General features: G+C 46.2%; 8 protein-coding genes across 8 annotated transcripts; 6 read left to right on the top strand and 2 right to left on the bottom strand.

The window, feature by feature from the left end:
• Window positions 1-1,227: 1,227 nt before the first annotated feature.
• On the top strand, window positions 1,228-2,355 carry MGYG_05852 (DUF124 domain-containing protein; the record flags this gene model as incomplete). The annotated part of the gene is made up of 3 exons (XM_003171257.1): window positions 1,228-1,639; window positions 1,703-2,052; window positions 2,125-2,355. The coding sequence occupies 3 exons, from the start codon at window positions 1,228-1,230 to the stop codon at window positions 2,353-2,355; spliced, it is 993 nt and encodes a 330-aa protein (XP_003171305.1).
• A 421-nt stretch (window positions 2,356-2,776) lies between these two features.
• On the bottom strand, window positions 2,777-4,020 carry MGYG_05853 (eukaryotic translation initiation factor 2 subunit beta; the record flags this gene model as incomplete). Its single annotated transcript, XM_003171258.1, has 4 exons — window positions 2,777-2,940; window positions 3,008-3,634; window positions 3,719-3,854; window positions 4,009-4,020. The coding sequence occupies 4 exons, from the start codon at window positions 4,018-4,020 to the stop codon at window positions 2,777-2,779; spliced, it is 939 nt and encodes a 312-aa protein (XP_003171306.1).
• A 452-nt stretch (window positions 4,021-4,472) lies between these two features.
• Window positions 4,473-4,935, top strand: MGYG_05854 (hypothetical protein; the record flags this gene model as incomplete). Its single annotated transcript, XM_003171259.1, has 2 exons — window positions 4,473-4,755; window positions 4,832-4,935. The coding sequence occupies 2 exons, from the start codon at window positions 4,473-4,475 to the stop codon at window positions 4,933-4,935; spliced, it is 387 nt and encodes a 128-aa protein (XP_003171307.1).
• A 664-nt stretch (window positions 4,936-5,599) lies between these two features.
• MGYG_05855 (hypothetical protein) lies at window positions 5,600-6,349 on the top strand (the record flags this gene model as incomplete). The annotated part of the gene is made up of 4 exons (XM_003171260.1): window positions 5,600-5,631; window positions 5,656-5,722; window positions 5,765-5,896; window positions 5,918-6,349. 4 exons carry the CDS (start codon window positions 5,600-5,602, stop codon window positions 6,347-6,349), a joined length of 663 nt encoding a protein of 220 aa, XP_003171308.1.
• A 2,657-nt stretch (window positions 6,350-9,006) lies between these two features.
• On the bottom strand, window positions 9,007-11,711 carry MGYG_05856 (beta-mannosidase; the record flags this gene model as incomplete). The annotated part of the gene is made up of 3 exons (XM_003171261.1): window positions 9,007-10,046; window positions 10,111-11,122; window positions 11,196-11,711. The coding sequence occupies 3 exons, from the start codon at window positions 11,709-11,711 to the stop codon at window positions 9,007-9,009; spliced, it is 2,568 nt and encodes an 855-aa protein (XP_003171309.1).
• Window positions 11,712-12,419: 708 nt separating this feature from the next.
• On the top strand, window positions 12,420-14,499 carry MGYG_05857 (D-lactate dehydrogenase; the record flags this gene model as incomplete). The annotated part of the gene is made up of 4 exons (XM_003171262.1): window positions 12,420-12,720; window positions 12,823-14,094; window positions 14,164-14,339; window positions 14,410-14,499. 4 exons carry the CDS (start codon window positions 12,420-12,422, stop codon window positions 14,497-14,499), a joined length of 1,839 nt encoding a protein of 612 aa, XP_003171310.1.
• Window positions 14,500-16,817: 2,318 nt separating this feature from the next.
• On the top strand, window positions 16,818-17,390 carry MGYG_05858 (hypothetical protein; the record flags this gene model as incomplete). The annotated part of the gene is made up of 1 exon (XM_003171263.1): window positions 16,818-17,390. The coding sequence occupies one exon, from the start codon at window positions 16,818-16,820 to the stop codon at window positions 17,388-17,390; it is 573 nt and encodes a 190-aa protein (XP_003171311.1).
• Window positions 17,391-18,453: 1,063 nt separating this feature from the next.
• Window positions 18,454-20,835, top strand: MGYG_05859 (hypothetical protein; the record flags this gene model as incomplete). Its single annotated transcript, XM_003171264.1, has 1 exon — window positions 18,454-20,835. The coding sequence occupies one exon, from the start codon at window positions 18,454-18,456 to the stop codon at window positions 20,833-20,835; it is 2,382 nt and encodes a 793-aa protein (XP_003171312.1).
• Between the last annotated feature and the right edge of the window lie 30 nt (window positions 20,836-20,865).

The raw sequence follows: 20,865 nt of genomic DNA on the forward strand, positions 1-20,865 counted from the left end.
CGGAAGTTGAAAGACCTGCCACAGTCCGTCCCCATTCTCAGCGGTAACTGACGTGAAATATGATGTTCACGTTAAATAGAGAAGGGGGAAAGTCAGCAGCGACTTTTACGGCCTTTTTATATGCACATAAGAAAAGCGTTAACATCGCTAACCAACTACCTAGGTACCTACTTATTAATCGGCCAAGATTCGCCCCTTGGCTGATTTAACTTGTAGTTAACTTGTGAGTTAACAAGGACTAAGGTGGACATTGGTCTTTTTTTAGTTACTTGTAACTTAACTGATTTAACCATGATTTTAAGCCAAACTATACTTAGTAGTCAGTCAGTTACCACCAATTATGTTCGGACAGCAGGATTCCTGTTGAGGCTCGGTTTGAACAGTCAACCTTAACCAAAAGTAAACATGGAAGAAATAACAGTTACCGAAGCTGATCTTCGGCCTGCTTTGCTCCTTGGGTCTTGACTATTTGCACTGCCTCCCAAAGTTTTTTCCTTTCTTGCTTTCTCTCCTTTTTCCCCTTTCACACCTTTTTCTTCTTACAAAACTCGAGATATTTTACTGGGACAGCCATATATGCAACTAACATACTAATCTGGGCATTTAGTTCATTAACCCATTAGTTATATAACTAGTCAACGTGTTAATGAATTTAAATGCTCGCTCGCAATCAGGCCGACCGCCCCTTTCATGACATCGTATTCACAAGGAGCCTTTTTGAGCTCAGCTGGCGCATCCAGCCTCTGGAGTGGGGCTCCCTAACTAGTTACCTAGGTAGTTAACGAGTTATTCTATTGAACGAGATAACGAGTTGACGGCTTCACCCAGGCAGCCCAAAGCATTGACCGGGCAGGCGTTCTGTGCATGAGTCCCCGGCCGGCGATGGCCAACCAGGTGGACGGGCGAGATGATAAAGTTGAGCACAGAAAGAAACAGCAGCGAGCGTCCCTTGACGGGATCGTCTGAAAGGTTGAAGTATGATTTGCTCGCCGTTTAGTTTAGGTAGCCAACAGCTCAAGCACTTCAGCCCCTTGTGAACTAACTAGCCCACTGACAACCCGCGCTGGCGCTAATGCTCTCTCGTATGAAGGTAGAGTATATAAACGTAGTTGGGCACCTCGATCTTCAGCCCTTTTCTCTGCCGTTTCCCATCCCTTCTCATATCCCATAGCTGACCCAGCCCCCGCAGCAGGTCTGGTCTGATATCCCATCGTAAACCGTTGCGGAATGGCGTTCCAAGGACAGCATCCTCCTGCACAAGGAGGCTATTACCCTCCTCCGCCTGGACCGGGAGGATATCAACAGCCACCACCACCGCCCCAGCAGCAGCAGCAGCAGCAGCAACCATATAGCTACCCTCCTCCGCCTCAAAATGGTGGTGCTCATTTCCCACCGCCCCCAAATGCCGGGTCTCCTCCTCCAGTAGCCCAAACTCCTCCCATTCAATCACCCCCTCCTCCTGCGAAGGTCGAGAATGTGCCTGGGGCTCCACCCCCAGGGCAGTTTGTTGGAGCTCAGCCTACCACTGCAGACGATGTTGGTACATTCAATGGCGGGAGCTATCGCATTAGTCACCGAGACACCAACTCGGTTCTCACTGTCCAGTTGGCAATGGGATGCCCGTTGACTGCGAAACCAGGTACGATGACCCCCCATTTTCGTGTATAGCAGACATTTTCTCCTAAGACCTCAACTTCCATAGGCGCCATGATTGCCATGTCCCCTTCTGTTTCCCTGAAAGGCTCCATCAAATTCTCTATGAAAAAGATGCTTGCCGGTGGTGAAATGTCCTCGTCAACGTTCACGGGACCTGGTGAACTACTACTGGCCCCTTCAATGCTGGGCGATATCTCTATCCTGAAGCTCAACGGACAGGAGCAATGGTCGGTCGGCAAAGATGCCTTCCTTGCATGCACTCAAGGAGTAGTCAAGGATTATAAAAATCAGGGCCTTAGCAAGGCATTTTTTTCAGGAGAAGGCCTGTTTGTCTATAAGATAAGCGGAACAGGAATTCTCTTTGTCCAAAGTTTTGGTGCAATTATAAGAAAAGATGTATGTGTTTTACTGCCCATTCAAATCCGGCAAAAGGAGCCCAAAAGCTAACAAAGTTGATCAAATGTGCAGTTGGCCGATGGGGAGAAGTACATTGTTGACAACGGCCATCTTGTATCGTGGAATTGCAAGTATGTCATGGAACGCGTCGCTTCGGGTGGGGTGTTGTCCAATCTTAGCTCCGGTGAAGGCCTCGTTTGCAAGTTCACCGGCCCCGGAACGATCTACCTGCAGACAAGAAACCCTTCTGCCTTTGCATCTTGGATTGTTGCTAACGGAGCTGGTGGTGGTGGCGGTGCTTGATCAAATGAACACCAAATAGCCGATTATCAGTAGATGTGTGAGTTGAACGGGTGATCTTACTATGATCCAAGCATGATGGTTTCACAACACAGAAGTGAATTTAAATTGACCATAAGAGTAAAAGAAAATGGCCGTTGCTTCTAAATTATGCTATTTAAAGTGTCATTTCACATTCATCCATCTCCAGGTCTTCCATTATCCTAGGAAGCCCCTCCGCCAGGTAAAGTGAGCAGAAAATTCTGTTCACAGTTGCAATTTGAAACCAAGCGAGTCCATACGAAGTAGAGATGAGCACATGGGGAAGCGGTGAAAAAGCCCGACCACCAAATGTCCGCCCGAGTAAGCAATGGGATTAGGTGAAGCTTTGAATCGCATATTGTGGATATGGAGTCCACCTGTAGTGAGGTAGTGGGTAGATCCTCTATTGCTTCTTGCGTTTTCCGACTTGTCCACGGAAACCGGTCTTGATAGCTGTAACACTCCGCCGACTTCCACAGGAATTGCAGGTAACGAAGTAAAGGCGGTTCTCTCCCTTGCTCAGTTCCGTGTCTGGGCTCCTACATGTCTTGCAAGTGACATATTCAACTGTATCGCAATACAGTTAGTCCATATTTCGTGCGCCCATATATGAGCATTAAAGGTGGTCACATACCAATATATCTTCTCAAAACGTTTTCAATTTGTTTTTGTTGAAATCGACCTTTGATCACCAAGCGTCTGCTACCATCAACACTACCGCTTGTTCCCAACTCTGCGAACAAAAACTGCATGACATGGTCGTCGGATCGTTTCATCCTTTTGCAAATATCCGGAATGTTGGCAAAAATGGTTCTTCGGTTTCCTTCACGTAGACATTGTGGTGGTGGGATTTTGTACGATTTCGAGCCGCTAGCGAGGAGGTCGGGGTGGTGGCTATGGATAAGATTGAAGAAACGAGTCACTAGTAGGGAATAATTGATGGGCTGGGTAGCATCGTGTGCCCAAATTCCAGTTCCGCTCTCAAGTGCCTCGATGATCTGTTCTGGGGACTGTGTCTCTTCTGGTGCAGCTTCCTCTGCGAGGCCAGCCTGCGCGAGTTTGGCCTCGAAGTCACCCTCTGTGGTTTTCTTCGACGACTTCTTTTTCTTCTTTTTTATGGTAGAAGGGTCGAATTCAGCATCTGCTGCGCCGTCTTCGCCCTCTGCTGCAGCCTCCGTGTCCTTTGATTTCTTTGATTTTTTTTTTTTGGTTAAGCCCTTAAACATATCAGTCATCTCGTTGACTTCCTGGTCTGGGGACACTATATTCCACAATGAGATTGGTTAGATCATTCAACAAAATGCGAGGGACGATTCTTAGCAGGATACAACGGGTGCGAATATACCAGCAGTGTGCTTTTCAGCAGTAGTTTTGTCCTCGGCATGGTTGGCCTCGGAAATGGTGCCGTTTGCGTCCATGACAGTTGCGCCCTCGCTGAAGGCAACTGACTTTCGATGTTTCCGTTCTGGAAGCGTAGCCTCCTATGTACAGGGGAGCGACGACGTTTTGTTAGTTCTAGTTATACTCCGTAGATAGCTGAAAGCGAAGGAGTCATATCGTAAACTCAGCGGGGATTTTTTTGGGGGGTGGGCAACTAAAAACGATTGTGGGCAAGGCAAATTTAAAATGACGTACAGTATCAGCCATGATTGACAACCAGATGCTCAGAACGATATTCAGTCGATGGTTTACTTCTCTCGATAGGTTCAAGTGGAAAACGCAAGACTTGATGGAGATTAAGATATATTTTTATATCGGGATGGTTTTTCTTTCTGTCACAGCAAGCAGACTACTTTTTGTCAGGCGATTTTGGTGGCGACCAAAAAGGGAACCATGGTTCCATCCAGGTCACGTGTATGACTAAGCAAACTCTTTCGCTGCTTGAGCTTTGTCTACGCTCTGAACAAAGGAGAATGGATATGCCAGACAGCATAAAACAACGAGCAACAGACAACCTGAGACTCTGAAGAGCCGCCAGCTTCGTTGGGTAGGGCCTGTTGGAATAGCATCAGCCGCGCTGGAGCAGCATTACTAGCCATAGTGAAGCTAGCCAGCTGGCCCATCAAAACGATAGCCAGGTCTCCCTTGACCGCCCAAACATGTCACCACTCTCTACGTCTACCTTCGAACCAAGCTCCCTCTCCTCATCTGCCTTTACCTTCGCACCAAGAGCCACATCTGACTCGGAAGATGATGTGGCGTCACTCCCATCGTCGTCGGGATCCGATTCATTTCTCGATCACGAACTCTCGATAGACAGTGACGATGAATCCGATGCGGAAGCAGAGTGGAGAGAAAGCCTCCAGCAGCTCGAGATGCTATTAACAATGGTTTTAATCCCGTTTGTTGGGAAGTTCCTTGGCAGGAAATGTGCTTATTGGGGTGAGGATATCCTATTAGCCTTGGAACTCAGTTACGCTACTACCCAATTGTGTATGAATATACTAACTTAAGCTAGGATGGGGGAAAGTGATGGAGTGGAAATATCCAGTGAATGTCTCGATATCAACCACAGAAGCCCTACGGAGTGATAAAACTCACCGTGTTCTACCGCCACTCTGATTCTATATAGATTTAAGTAAGACTAAGAAGTTGAAATTCAAAGGTTCACGATATAACATCCAACATTTAAAGCTATCGGGAGAATTTTCTAATTTTGATTTCTTTAAAGATACGAATATAAAAATCACAAACATAATAATGATATAATATTATATCATGTAGCCTAAAGTCAATATAGAGTCCAGCTCTGAACATCTTCCCTACTAGAGTTCATAAAGCTCTTGTTCTACTCGATTAAATTAGTAGTACAATCTTGATATGGAGCTCTAGCTCCTTATTAACTAGTAAATTCTACAGTCCTCCTGTAGCTAGCCTCCCTACGACGCATCATTATCTATTACTTTAAGCATATATACTGCTCCGTTCGAGTGGTCGACTTATAGCGGACGGAGCGGCAAAATCTCCATCCCGAAAGATCTACTTAGTCGGCCGCGACCTCCAACAAGCAAAAGATTCGCCTACAAGAAGCAGCAGATGCTGAGAAGAACAAACGGCCCACCAGGCAACCTGGACCGTATTTGTTGACTTGCATATGGTATTCCTCTCGCTAGCCCACCGCAGGTAGGTAGTAGACACCATGTTTCTTAACTAAAACACTTTCTACAGCCACTATAGAAATGGTAGACAGCCGCCCCAATACTAAGCCACCCCAGAGAAAGGTGACCTGGTGGCTGCGGATGAAGTATCGATTGCTACGCCTTAACTACGTCGCCGCTCGAGCTGCGTGGGAGCCTCATTCGTCTCGGCCATCGAAACAAGCGGCCCTTCTTTGCGCTCCTTCGACTCTGTCTGCCTTCATTCTGGCTGACTTGGTCGTTTCCTATTCCAGAACCGCTCTCGCCAAGTACTCTCATCGCTGAACCGTCGCTTTGCTAGAGGAGACGGGTTAAAGGAGACCTTAAGAACCTGTAAGATATCCCAATATAGCGTTCGCGCGACACTCCTCTTCGCTCTCTCTACCGTCTCTATGAGGCTATGATAGCTGGTGAGGAGTATTTTGTCGTTATTAGATACGAGACTGAGTACTTTTGGCACCAAAATAGGCGCTTACGGGAGCCTTAACTATCGTATACCAGACCTAGCCGATCCAGACCCTCTTCGCTATGCAATACTGGCATGTATTGCTGAGGCCTTAGTACTAGCGCTAAACTGGCGTCTGAGTCTTAGTATGCGTAGAAACGGAAACCACATTCATCACCAGCATGGAAGTGACCCTTACCCACCTTATAACCCTTTACTAATGCCATCCTGGACGAGAGATGTGCCAGCTGTACCTACTAGCTACCTCCGCTTAACAATGCCAGAGAGCAAACTGGACTTCGAAGGTCGGTTAGTCCTTATAGACGAAGGGAAGAGTGAGATATTTCGAAAGAGAAATATCATTGCGTCAGAATATAGATTCTATACTATCTAATAATACTGCATCTCATAGGCGAGTGCCTTTTTGTTCCTTATCATATAATCAGACAAATTATCAACTAACTACCTACCTAGGGTGGCAGTACTAGATCTAGACTTAATGGCCTGATTGTACCATGCCTCCCGCTCCCTCTCAGCTGCTTAGTAGCAGCTAGCATCTTTTACTAAGCAACAGAGTGCCGTGATACATAAAAATACCACGAGTAAAAGTACCACGGGCGCGGGGCTTCTCAGATCACGTATAACTATCTGTATGAAAAATAGAGGAAAGAAACAACTTCTTCCCAGGCAACAGCCAGATTTGTTGCTGTGTTCGTACTTTTGAGACATCTTCAGGGCGAGAGACGTTTAGTTGTTCTCCCTAGACAGAAAAGCCTTAAAGTGCCTTTAGGTTGGTTACACTTCGATAACTAGTACATGCCACTGGAACAAACCCTCTTCAAAGCTATGGAGTTGTGTAGTAGCGAGCAAGGACGAGTGATGTTGAGGCCATTGAAGATTCAAAGCGAATATGTTGTACTCCCTATTTCGAAAACCAGTATTTATAATCTGTATCTCCCCTTCCACATCCATTTAGTACCTGCCATCCCTAAGTAATTGCAATTTGGGAAAGAAGTGCCTACCTCAGCATCACTAGCAAGCATAAATACCTATGTTTTTCTCTCCTGTCCTCTGTTTTCTTTCTCTCTTCTTAACCTAGTGTAGCTGTTACACCTCTCGATACTGCATATACTGTGTGCGCCCCTCACGTTGATCAAAAGCTCAGTCTATCATAATTCGTGACCAAAATCTTGCTTCTAAGACCTAGGAGTTAGTAAGTTTCTGTCTCCTTTCAAGCTCCCCCGGTGAGGAAAAAATGTGAAAAGAACAGGGAGAGAGATCACCGGCATCGACCGAGTTGATATCTATGACCGATCTGTACACATCTGAGGGGGACTCTTTAGCCCGTGCCTGAGGGTATCGTGGACCCCGCTGCTATATAGTTGCGGGAGACTTAATTAATTTTTGGAACTTCTCTGAGCCCTGGCTAACCAGACTCCTCTCCTTTATAGATAAAGGGCTATCATTCATTGCAAACATTTCTGCAGAAGAGCGGGTCAGGTTACATATTGTTGAATCAAAAAGCGACGCCGCTCTGAGGCAGCAGCCAAAAGCAAGCAATATTGACATCTATCTAGTCTGACGTATAGCACCGACTCCCAGACTCATCACCACTCGACATCAGACTTGGGTATTGGCAAGCACGAGATATGTGAGGCTTAGGTAGAAGACTTACGTGAGAGCATGGAGAACTGAAGTACGCCTGCTGTGTATATATGCTGTGTGTGACGCTGGTGTTGGGATTAAGTAGGCTAGTATTAAGTAATGAATAGTGATGCGCTGAGTATTGTTTTATTCATGGAATGAACACATCGTATAGAACGTGTATGAAACCCGAAGCCCACAGTTTGGGCAAAAGCCAAGGAGTAATTTCAAGAATACAGAAGTGAGAAAGGTCGCAGATAGCTCCATGTTAAGGACTCAGGATACCGGAGAGACGTTCCTTCTAGAAACCCTTAGGCTCGGTGGTACATTCTCTGTATCACAGTATACAATTCATCATAGTCCATCGATGTGAAAAGAACAGGGGTTGAGTGTGTAGCAGGAAGAGAACGTAAGAAGTCGGTTGACAGCTCAAGCAGTTGTATGTTTTCGGAGATGGGCCACTGAAGCATCACGTGAGCTGACGTCATGGATCCATCCATGAATTAATATAATCTAATGTAACCTTGGAGATATTCTATCAAATGTTCTTATGTGTACTAACGAAAGAATAATACGGAGTAATTTTCGGAATAAAGGCTTAACCCTACATTGAATAAACGAGTGATGTGGAGTATATACTGCTATCTTTGGCTGGGGTTCCCTGCCTCTATATTCTCACAAAATGCAAAGGCATTTGGCTGATTTCGCGCGAATTCACGGAGCTGCATTTTAATAAAGCAGCCGTATCCTCATACCTGACTTAGGGGGAAATCCGTATATTCATTTGACCCCATGAGGTAGTCAACTAACTAGTTTAACGCTTGTGATCTGAAGACTGTCAGTTTATGGAAGTAGTTATAGGCTAGCCAAGTAGCACCACAGTCAGCTAGCTACCTAACAACTAGTTAATCAAACAACGTGGTAACTTGTGGCTGGAATAGCTTCTTCCATCAGCATGAAGGGTATATGTATGTATGCGCCCGGCTAGAGAGTCTTCAAGTTTAAATAGCATTTGAAGCTTCACCAAAACTCTGACGTGGAGTAGTACTAGAGCGAGGGCCGAAACTGCTGACTTTGGCAGACGCAGATCCAGTTCAAGACCGCAACGCGGGATGTCTAGATTTGGTAAGAAGAGAATATTTTCAAGGGCAGAACACGTTCTCAAATAGCGATATTATTTGGTTATATATGTTAGACAGCTGTACACAGCCCAGGTGGTTAATTTCGTTGCGAAAGGGCAAGAAATGACAATTCAATAACTACCTACTAGGTATGTAGCTGCCAGCCTTAGCGGGCAGCTGAATTATGAAATATAATTGTACCTAATGTTACTCAACCGAAGCTCATTTCAAACCCGAGTTATTTTTAGGAGAAAAGTAACTAAGTGAAATGAAAGATACGCCAAAATCATTCCAGATACCGCAAAGTAAGGTCGTCTACATTCCCGCTCTTTAACCCATGGATACCAATCGAGACGGTCTCTCCGGGAACAAGGTCGACACAATTATCATCGAAGACCACATCATCGGAGCTCGAAAAGACGGCAAGCCCTTTGACTGGAATTTCCGCAGATAATCGAAGAAGACGCTTGTCATCTGAAAGCGCTATTATTGGTGTTCGTGGTATTTGTAGGTCAATATACTTCAGGGGCTCTGGCCAGTTGACAAAACGGGCAATCTGCTGACCACCCTGGATGATATAAGCTGCAACAACTGTCTGGGATGATTTACTCGAGCCTTGGACTTCTTCTTGGATTTCCACCTTTCCCAGCTCTATAGTTTGATTCGCAGGAAACCTAATTTCTCTTTCAATATCTTCTAAATGTGTCTGTTTCCCGCTGACGATATCCCAGGCTCGGAGCTGCACTTTCCCAGTACACGGTTGTAAAGTGAGGTTAGATACCCAGACGTCGATTGTAAAAGAGCCTGGACCAGTAGCATCGACTGAAGTCCGTTGGATAGGACGCTTTATACCAACTGTGATGGGGGCCAGCTCTCTCTTTATCGCAAAGTAGGCGTGTTTTGGTCGCAAGTTGTAATCCACGATTGACCATGATATAACTGGCCAACAGTCATTAAGCTGCCACACTAGAACTCCGGCGCAATTTTCCCTCCCTGGGCCTTTCCATTGACGTTTCCATAGGCGGTAAGCGGTTGATACACACTCTGCCTGCATTACCTGCGTGCAGTGTAGATATTGCTCCAATGGACTAACTTGATACCGAATATTTTCAACCATATATGTAGCTAAACGTCTTTCATGGCCAGTTGCCTTGTTGTGGTAGTCCAGCGTCAAAGAATTTGGGTATCTGTCCTTGTCTTTGGTACCGCTTGAGAGCATGCTATCAATGGTGCCTATATTCGGGAGGCCTTGCATGCCAAACTCAGAGACGAAACGACCACTAAGCTTGTCAAAGTCTTGATATCTTTCCTGTGTCCCGTGCCAGACTGTATGGGGGTAAGAGTAGAGTTAGCAAAAGCTCAAACCTCCTGGTTCCTTGACTTTACATACCATTCCACTGATGAATGTCTCCAATGGTTGGGTCACTGCTGGCCTCTCCGCCATAAGGGGAGCCAAAGTGATAATATGTATCGGGGGTAAGTTGCTTTGTTACATCCACTAAAAGCTTCTCATATATATAGCGGGCCGGGAAATTCGTCTTCAGCCAGTTGCGGGGATCTGTATCAGATGGATCATATTGCAACTTTTCACTCTCCCTATAGGCATAGTCTTCGTTATTACCAGCCCAGATAACAATGGAGGGGTGGTGCCTGAGTCTCTTGACATTAGCTTCTGCTTCCTGTTTAACTGACTGCAGAAACTCTTTATGGGCAGGGTAGTTTCCACATGCAAACATGAAATCTTGCCAGACAAGAAGTCCATATTCATCGCATGCTTCATAGAATGCATCTTGCTCATAGATACCACCACCCCAGACTCGAAGCATAGTCTGATTCCCATCGGCTGCCATCTTGAGCCAGTCACGGTAGCGTTGTGATGATATCCGAGGGATGAAGCTATCGGCCGGGATCCAATTACTTCCCCCACAGAATATTGGGATGTTGTTGATTTGGAAGAGAAATGTAGTTCCTGCGCTTCCTTCCAGCTTTCGTTGTATTAATTCAATTTTGCGCAACCCAATCCTTTTACAAGATAAATCGAGGATCTTGTCGTCATCCATTAGTTTTGCTTGTAACGAGTACAAAGGTTGACTGCCATATTTTGCAGGATACCAAAGTTGTGGGTTTTTCAAATGTATAGTTGCCGCTGCCTTTCCATCTTTCACAGATGCAGACACAACAAATTGGTTTCTTGAGTCTTGATTTTGGGTATCAAGGGATAGGCTGAAGACCACATTCGATGCAAAGCCTTCTATTTCAGCAGTAATTGATATTTCAGCTTCCTTCAGGCTGCTCTTAAATTTGGTGGTATAATAGAGGTCTGCGATACGGGCAGAGTATATTTCAAGGGTAATCGGGCGCCATGGGCCACATGTTAATAAGATGGGGCCCCAATCCCAACCCTACATATTTTCAGAAGCACACACGCAAAGGGTCAATCGTGTTGCCGTAAACTTTATGTGTAGTGGCACTTACATAGTGATATTGTGCTTTTCGGACAGCGAGACGACTTGGGTCTCCGTTCCAGCACCCCCAGACGTGCGTTGGATGCTTTTTCTGTTCCTCTTTACCCCTAATGAAGGCACTATCGAACGTAATCTCGAGAACATTGCTTTCATCATTCGATCCGCGGAGTAGCGAGGTTATGTCCACTCTCTCGGGAATGAACATGTTATCGGTTTCGAGAATTTCTTTCCCATTAAGATGAACGGAGGCGTATGTGTCGAGCCCATCGAAGACAAGGACGGCCTTCTCACTCTCCTCAAGCTGAGGGGCGATAAAGGCAGTTCTGTATACCCAGGCCTTTTCGCCAACCCACTGAGCCTGTTTCTCAGCAGTCCCAATGAAGGGATCTGGGATGATTCCGTGGTGAATGAGGTCCAGATGGATGCAAGTAGGGAACTGTGAGACAGGAAGAAACCTGGATGTATTCACGCACGCTTCCCTGAAGGTCCATGACTTGTCTATCGGGGAGAATCTTCGTTGACCCATGGCGTCTTCGCTTCCTCGTGAAGGAGAAGATCGGAGGTGTTGTTGCTGCTACTCGGAAGACGATGGCTGTGAAATTGGGCACCCTGATATCTACCCACCGCTCCATGTGTGAGTGGTCTCCGTCAGGGATCACCAGCCACTGGTCAATAACTCAGCCTGTCAGTCTCTGATTCGTGTATGACCTGTTCAAGGATGCAGCTTGCCCACCCCGCCGGACGGGAATGGAATGATCGGGAGGCTGTCTCCGTCGAGATTCTCTGGTGACGTCGTAAATGTCAGCTGATAGCCTATTCCTCCCCAGTTTTGCCATCCAAGGAATGCCGGGCTACAATCTAATTCCAGATCCAAGTGCAGCTGCTTTATATCTATTCTATACGGAGTACCACTTGGTGTTTTTTTATAGTCTGATACTTTTTTGACGGTCAAGTTAACTAGGCTTTCGCTAGTTAAACTAGTTTAGTTGGTTAATTAACAAACTGACCCAGGCACCAGGCAGTTGACTGGTTAACTGGTCAACTTAACGCGGCAAGATGTCTTAGCTTCTAATAGCAGATACTGGGCGCCGCTTTAAAACTCTTCAAATACTTATCATATTTGAGCTCCCCGATGGAAACGAGGGATCATTACAGAGTATAGCTATACAATTATACGTTCCATACGCTTAAGAGCCTCAGGGGAACCTGCGATACCTCGAGAAAAGGTCCAGAGATGCTTGGATCTCGAGCTATATCGTCAAAAACCGCGTTCTTCACGGCCCGGCAGCTGGGACTTGCAGTCAATCGGCCCAACTGGCATAGTCAAACATTGTGCAGCATAAGAAGACAACCTACCAGAAATTTCAGGAGCTCGACAAGATGTGGGCAAGAAGAAAAGAGAAGACAGGATTCCTTCAAGGGCCAGCTGTATGAAAGTACCCAGCAAAGACTAGATCGAGAGCGTGCAGAGCTGCAACGTTTCGCGCGGATGCAAAAGCAATCTCCGCACATCCAATATACAGCAATGACCATCAGTAAGGCGCAGCTATTCTTCTACCTAGTCGCATGGCCAAGCGCAATTGACTGGTTTTTTTGGACTGAATTGCTAACATGAGGTGTTTTTTCCCATTACCTAGCTGTTATTGTTACGGCTCTCGGTTGCTACTTTCTTGGTACTCTAAAGCCAGCAGAGCTTCCGACATCATCTACCACGCCTCTTATCGACGCCCAACCACCCCAACATAACATTTCGCCTTCAAACCTACAAGCTGCCTGGGCTGATTTTGTCGAAATAGTGGGAAGAGAAAACGTGTCGACGGAACAGGGTGACCTAGATGGACGTTCGGGGTCTGCATGGTCATCATACAATGTGAAAGACAATGAAAGGTCCTTCCTTATTGTCTTCCCTTCGACAACGGAGGAAGTTTCCCGTATCATGAAAGTCTGTCATGTCAGGCTCATCCCGGTCACGCCCTACTCTGGTGGAACTAGTTTGGAAGGTCACTTTTCCCCAACACCTGGAGGTGTTTGTATCGATTTTTCGCGAATGAACAAGATAGTGGGCCTACATAAAGACGATCTCGATGTGGTTGTACAGCCGGCTGTCGGCTGGGAAAATTTAAACGAAGAGTTGGCAAAGGATGGATTATATTTCCCTGTTGACCCGGGCCCAGGAGCCATGATCGGCGGAATGGTTGGAACTGGTTGCTCCGGAACCAATGCCTACAGATACGGGACAATGAGGGAATGGGTTGTCTCGTTGACAATGGTGCTTGCAGATGGGACAATAATTAAAACCAGGCAACGGCCCCGGAAATCCAGTGCAGGATACGACCTTACGAAGCTCTTCATCGGCAGTGAAGGCACACTGGGCTTGGTTACGGAAGCAACCTTGAAGGTAACGGTCAAGCCAAAAAATGAAAGCGTAGCCGTTGCGTCCTTCCCATCAATCCACCGGGCTGCCGAATGTGTAGCAAAAATCGTCAGGGAGGGCGTGGAACTTGCTGGCCTTGAAATATTGGACGATGTTCAGATGAAGTGTATCAACGATAGCAAAACTACACGACGTACTTGGAGTGAGGCACCTACTTTGTTCCTGAAGTTTACAGGGACGGAAACCGGCATTAAGGAACAGATAAAAATTGTCCAGAGTCTGGCGAAAAACACTGAAAGCCAGTCGTTTGAGTTCGCCCGTGATAAAGATGAGATGACTGAGCTATGGAGTGCGCGAAAGGCAGCTTTGTGGAGTGTTATGGCAAAGAAGAAAGCGAATGACCGAGTCTGGACTACGGATGTAGCTGTACCCATTAGCAGACTTCCCGACATTATTGAGCAGACCAAGAAGGATATTGTGGACAATGGCCTTTTAGCTGGAATTTGTGGCCATGTTGGGGATGGCAACTTCCATGGTAAGCCCTGTTATTCTCGCTGCGCCCGCTAACTGTATTATTTGTGCTGGTTTAATACGATGTCTTTAGCCATTCTACTTTTTGACGACGCTGAGCGTGCCATCGCCGAAGGCGTGGTCCACCGTATGGTGCAGCGAGCTATTGAGATGGAGGGTACGGTCAGTGGTGAACACGGTGTTGGACTTGTCAAGCGAGACTATCTCGACCACGAGCTCGGTGAATCAACCGTGAACGCAATGAGAAAGGTGAGGGAAGACGATCCATCTCCAAATCTCTACTTCGTCTATTCTTTGCTAATCTGATATGAACGAACAGATAAAACAAGCGCTAGACCCTCTTGGTCTTCTCAATTGCAACAAGGTCGTTCGAGTGGAGTTGCCAGGGCATGGAGACGTAAGAAGCTAGTGAATTGGTAGCGAGTACCTAGAATTCCCAGTATGTATGAATATATCTGCTTTCCGCGAGCCACAATCACCCAAGATCCCCTTAAAAGAAGACTGCAAGTCATACGCAAGTGACCTGGCGGGGAGAGCCCTGTTCATCGGTAGGTATTAAACAAGTTGTAATAACCACCTAGTATAATAAACGGAGATAAGGATGCTGCCAAAATCCCCCGTTGGCAGCTGAGACTGAGTTGACGAGTGAGGCACGGGCGAGGCTAGGGTGAGGAGGGTGTTAATTTTCTATTTCTGATTAGATATATCAGCTCTATATCACCCGAAACTAGACGAGCTATGTACTTTTCACAAGGTGATAGGCGGATCCTTGCTTATAACGGACCCTTTTGAGGGAGTCGAGAGAGAGGAATGAATCGCTTAGCGAATATCTCCATACTTCTAGCACAGTCTGGCGGTCCGAGCACAAGGTGGTAAAGTAAATTAAATGAGTCTTGGATCGGACTAACAGTGGCACCCTCTTTTCGCCGTTTGAATCCATGTATATATCGAGGCGGATGAAGTAAAGGGCCCTACCGACGAAATATAAGAAAGGCCCTTGCTGGCTTCTATTCTTCTCACCCTGCTAAACGCATAGATATGTGGGAAGAACTTTGGCCGTGATAGGTAACTAGCCTATCATCTACTCCGTACGTTGAGATGCTCGAGATACACCGTACGCAGCTTGATAGGCAGAGCGACCTTCAGTCCCGAGGGTATGTAGAAACCTTGTGCCGAATCCGAAGGCATCGGCCCGGTGTTAACAGTCAATCAGACAATCATAACTAACCTTTGTAATTTAACTAGGGTCCAGCTTTATCATTTCCACCAAGCCATGCTCCCTCTAGTAGACTTTCTCTTAACTCATTGTAAACTGGACGACCAGGAGGCTGCATGCAGTGACTGTCCTAGTTGAAAGTGGAGTTTACTCTGTAATCCGTGTTCAACTTCCTTTCCCTGCAGCCAGGGTCATATCTCAAGCTGGGCCCAGACCATTCGACAAAGGGTAGGGATCATAAGAGAATGATACCACAAATATTTAAATTTTGATCAACAATAGAGCTAAGTTATGAAGGCACCATTGAACTAACTATTAGACTAGAGCTAGATCTTATATCTATCTCAAGAGTTACTGCTACTCCAAAACTGCTGTTTTAGCATCAGACTAACTACCGTTTGATTTTGTGTTTATGGCTTTGAAATGTCGACTTGCATTAAATATGCTGCTACTAACGCTGTATCGTTAAAGCGGGGTAGAATAATATACATATAGGCCATTTGTGATGCGACCCCCGGATTTTCTACACATTAGACAGAAACGCATAACTTAGGTAGGTACCCTGTTTATAATAATATGGAATCGGTACCATGTAGCAGCTTGCAGCCAATGACTAACCCGGAAATCTTTCACGGTTACGGCGGACCGGCAGATCGACAACGGAGGCTCTATAGAAGCCATAGATAGTACCAATATCTCTACCATGATCGTCCCCTACCCTTATTCTTCTCTAACTATATGCAACAGTTGTAGTTTGTTGACATTCTCCAGACTTACATCACACGTGGCTCTTATGAGACCCATTATTTAAGTAATTACCTAATGTAACTACCTAACTTAGCAGCTTTGGAGCAGTCAAAAACTTGCTCTCTCTATCACTCGATCCCCATATCATGGACTTTCACTTGATACACTTTTCGACTTCCACGCCAGGGGATAGAGTAGCCAAGCCATCAGGATGCCATTCATATGAGTTGTTCTTCTTGACCAGGGCCTTGCATTCCTCCTGTTGACCATCCTAGTCCTTTTTTTAAAACCCATGCGGCTATAACACCAGTATCAAAAGAGATAAAGTCCTGTTTGTTATGCAAAGTTCGGCAAAGGTCGTTTTACGGCCCAAAATCCGGATTAAGGCCTGTCCAACTCCTGTACCATGGGTTGATACGGGTAGACTCACCACTAGGCCATAACTTTCTCCGCATGTACTGTAATCTACTGGTCCCTATAGCCTCTCTACTATGTGAACTCGAGAAGGGGTATAGGTGGAGATACAGTATCTCTGTGGTATTCGATTTCGGAAAGCGTCCAGCTTAGGACGGAGATCATATTTATCGGCCACATTCGGCCTTGGTGGTAAGAGTGCGAAGATAAAAGGGCAGCTTCTCGCCCCAAAGGAAGGAGAAGAAAAACAGAACAACCCAAAGAATCAGGCAAACTGCACTTCTCTACCATACCAATTACTTAACGATCATCTTCTTTGCTCACCTTGGCAATCATTCTCTAAAGCCACAATGAAGGTCCTCGCTCTCTTCTCCCTTGCCTCCGTTGCCGCCGGTGTAACTATCAGAAACCACTTCGAAGATAACTGCAGGGGTGGCTATCTCGATTTCCCCAATATCCCACCAAAAGTCTGTGCTGTTGCCATCTCTGGCAATGTAAGGGGTGCTGTCACTGTTGCCTACTCCCAGGTGCCTCTGTACTCGCCCATTTATGGCTGGCAGGCCCGTGATGGTTATACATGTGGTACGATCGTGAAGGGAGACATTATCGGATCTGGCGACAGCAAGTGCCTGGCAAAACTTGCCGGTACTGCTCTATACTCTGGTAGCAGCTGGAGCCAGCCAGGGCTGCTTAACGTGAAAGGAGGGAAGGATGTAGCCTGCACTGGCAAAATGGCCCCCCACTCAATTGTCCTGAACGATGGACACAAGTACTCCCTCAACAGCATGGATAACGAAATGTTCAAAACATTATATCGCATGGCCGTTAAGGGAGCCACGTCTCAAGAGTTGCCAATCGAGTATGCAGCATTTGAGATCGAAATGGAGACTGTTCAGCAGCGCGCCCAAGAGATCCAGGATTAGGCAGCTGATGACCATCTTCGCGGACGGTTGAATTGAGGCTGCATGTGAATTAGTTATGATGTGGTAATATGGTCGAATATCAGTATAGTGATGCCGGATTTGATTTTCATTTGTGATGGCTCCCCTTGTACTGTGTCTTTGGTACAGAAAAAAATTGTTAAACTGGAGGATATGATTATACTCTAGCCAGATTAGCTATCACCACGAAGACAATGGAATTACTACCAAGCCTGAACTCTTCAAGTCTCTCACATCAGCTTCGTAAACCAGCTGTCACCTTGTCTTATATCCTAAGTAACCCACCCTAAAATCCGCGATGAGTTTGGTGACTTACTTCTCGGACTATTACTAGGATGTATGTGCTGTAAACGACGTAACCGGCTGGCCAAAGTCAAATTCTTGGAATCCAGGCTCTTGATTGGCTGCCCAGCCACATGCTCATGGATCCTTACTCAAAGAGGTGCCGACCCATGAATGCAAGGTTGCAGATAGCCAATCAGCACCTAGAACCTAACAAGCCATATTGTAGGAGCCCAACCAATCATCTAATTTACAGCCGATCTAGAAATATACTCCGTATAGTACTCCGTATGAGTTGGCATAGTACTGGATAGACTTCGCTTCGCTTTAAAAACTTAATAATTCCAAGATTTATATAGCAGTTGCCTATTAATAGGCAAGTAAAGAGAGTGATTAGGGAGTGAGGTGAGTGAGGGGATGAGGTGAGATTATAATAGCGAGGCTCTCGTACTAATCTGGAGTGGCAAGACCTGAATCTCCTGATAACTACGGAGTACTAGGTACCTAGGTAGTTAGTAGTTAAATGTTGGATGTGACTTCTCCGCTCGCCGCCAATCTTCTTTGGGACTCCGCGCCCGGACATCGTCTGACTCACAGACTTTGATGCGGCTCTGTTGGCCATCTATAAAAGAACGACATACGATACGAACCCAACCTGACTAGATCAGCCATTCACACGAATATCTTTCTCTCTTCTCGTTTATCCTTCCATTTGAACACCCTTTAGTTTGAATAATTCTTGAGTATCTCCCAGGCAGCGAAAATGGAGGCCCAGAAAACCAAGACAACATCCATGGACTCCAGCTTCCCCGTCCTGCTGCCTGAGGACCCTATCATCCATCTCCCACCTGCGGAGTTCAAAGAGCAGATTTTCGCATCTGTTGCTAATGACACTAAGGGTAAAAAGAAGTTGGGAATTGAAGACTCTAGTTCAGCCTTCTCTGCGCAGACTGAGCCCGAAGCCACCGAGGAGAAGACTGCTTCCGCTACTAAGTCTAGCGGAAATACATTTGTCGATGCTCTTGTCCAGGAAGCGCAAAACCCTGGGTCTCAAAATCCTTCAATTGAAGAGCTGGCTGCAAAAAATTTAACTCTTACTGACAATGCTGGCATTACCCATGCTTCTACGGAATCACACCTGGTCGACCTCTTCCATACTTTAGATGGTAAGCCAGATGAGGAAAAGCTGGCAACCCTAGAGCCTCTGTTGGAGGAAGCATGGAAAGAAGATGCCTTGGTTACTCTGAAGATCATTTGGAACTGCCGTAGCATTCACTTGGGCAAAGGGGAACGATCGATGTTTTATGTCGCCCTTGGCTGGTTGAAGGACAATCACCCACAGACCCTGTTGGCCAACCTTCCTTGGGTTACCCGCGGCGTTATCGAGAAGGTATCTAAAAAGGGAAATGAAGAAGATGAGACTCCAATAGTTATTGAGAACCAGGCACTTGGAGTTGATGACTACGAGGTTGTCCATGGAGTTTCACACGGCTACTGGAAGGACCTTCTTAACCTTCTTGCGCTCTCTGCCAACGATAAACTTGGAATGAAAGACCCCGAGACTATTTTGAGGAGTCGAACCAGAGAATACCAAGAATCACTGGAAAGGCTGGACATAGAGCTGCCGCTAAGGGCGAAAAAGATCAAAATCTCGGCCATGAGTGCCGATGAGAAACGCGTTTACCTAGGAATACCACGAGAAGACAGGATCAAAGAATCTCAGAAGATTCTCTCAATGCAGAAAGATGTCGCTAAAAAGAGAAAACGGGTTCGGGAAACAAGTCACCACGAGAAGCTTTGGAAGAAATTCGAGACTGATACATTCCACCGGGCTCTACACAATACCATCGCCCGCATGTTTGCAGATCAGCTTAGGAAGGATAAAACAATTCTAGAGGGAGGCTCAAAAGAGCAGTTGAAGGAGATCAGCCTCTGCGCCAAATGGGCTCCATCCCTTGAGCGATTCCACGACAAACAAACCTTGATTGCAACGACAATTGCAGAAATATTGTTCCCTGCTGATAATATCAAGAAAGAGGGTGATACTAGGGAAATGTACCTGAAACGTGCGCGAGAACAATACAGGGCTTCCATCTTGTCACCTCTGCGCAAGACACTTCAAGTGGTTGAACGTTACATATCCGCAAACAATTTCACGGACATCAAGTATGCTCAAGTTCCGTCCCTTGCTATGGACCTATATAAGAAACTTTTTGCGAAGAAAGACCATGACAATTTCTTAAAATTCCTGCTTGACGTTCAATCTGGCAAGCAAACTATATCAGGGAGTGTCCTCATGCCTGGGCCCCTAGTTCATCAATGTCTCCACGCCCGAAACGATGAAATTACGAGGTTGACCTTAAATGCTCAATGGGAAACACTCGTTCAACGCATAAAGGATAACGGCGCGTTATCTGATTCTATAGCTGTTTGCGATGTTAGCGGCTCCATGATGTGCGGAGCGGTGAACGGAGCTACTATGTATGAGAATGCTATAGGATTGAGTCTTGTTCTGTCGACAGTCACGAAGGCACCATTCGGGGGCAAAATGATCACCTTCTCGGAACGTCCCCAAATTGTGACTATAGGCGAGGATGGAGACGAGAAGCTTACATTCGTGGAACAGGTTAAAGAAGTACAGAGCATGGCGGCAGGTTTTAATACAGACTTCCTCGCCGTATTCACAAAAGCCATACTCCCACTCGCCATCAAAAACAAAGTTAAACCTGAGGACATGGTTAAACGGGTTTTCGTGTTCAGTGACATGCAGTTTGATGAAGCACGACATCACTCTGACCCATGGGCAACGCATTATCAAATCATTGAAAAGGAGTATAAGGCGGCAGGCTACGACGTTCCAGAGTTGATATTCTGGAATCTCTCACAGAGAAAGACTGGGTCTGCCCCAGTCACTCAGGACATGCCTGGCACAGCTCTAGTAGGTGGGCAGAGCCAGGCAATGTTAAAAGTGTTTTTGGAAGGAGGCTCATTTGATGACGAGGATGAGGTTGAAATGGAGGATGAGGGGGAGGATAACGACGAATTCGGGGTAATTGAAAAGAAAAAGAAGCCCATCACTCCTCTTTCTCTCCTCATGAAGGCCATAAAGCACCAAGCGTATGATATGCTTACAGTGGTTGATTGAGAGTTGGGCTGTTGCTATTACTGTACTGTA

The sequence above is a fragment of the Nannizzia gypsea genome, genomic scaffold (assembly GCF_000150975.2).
Source record: "Nannizzia gypsea CBS 118893 supercont1.5 genomic scaffold, whole genome shotgun sequence".
Lineage (NCBI taxonomy): Eukaryota > Fungi > Ascomycota > Eurotiomycetes > Onygenales > Arthrodermataceae > Nannizzia > Nannizzia gypsea.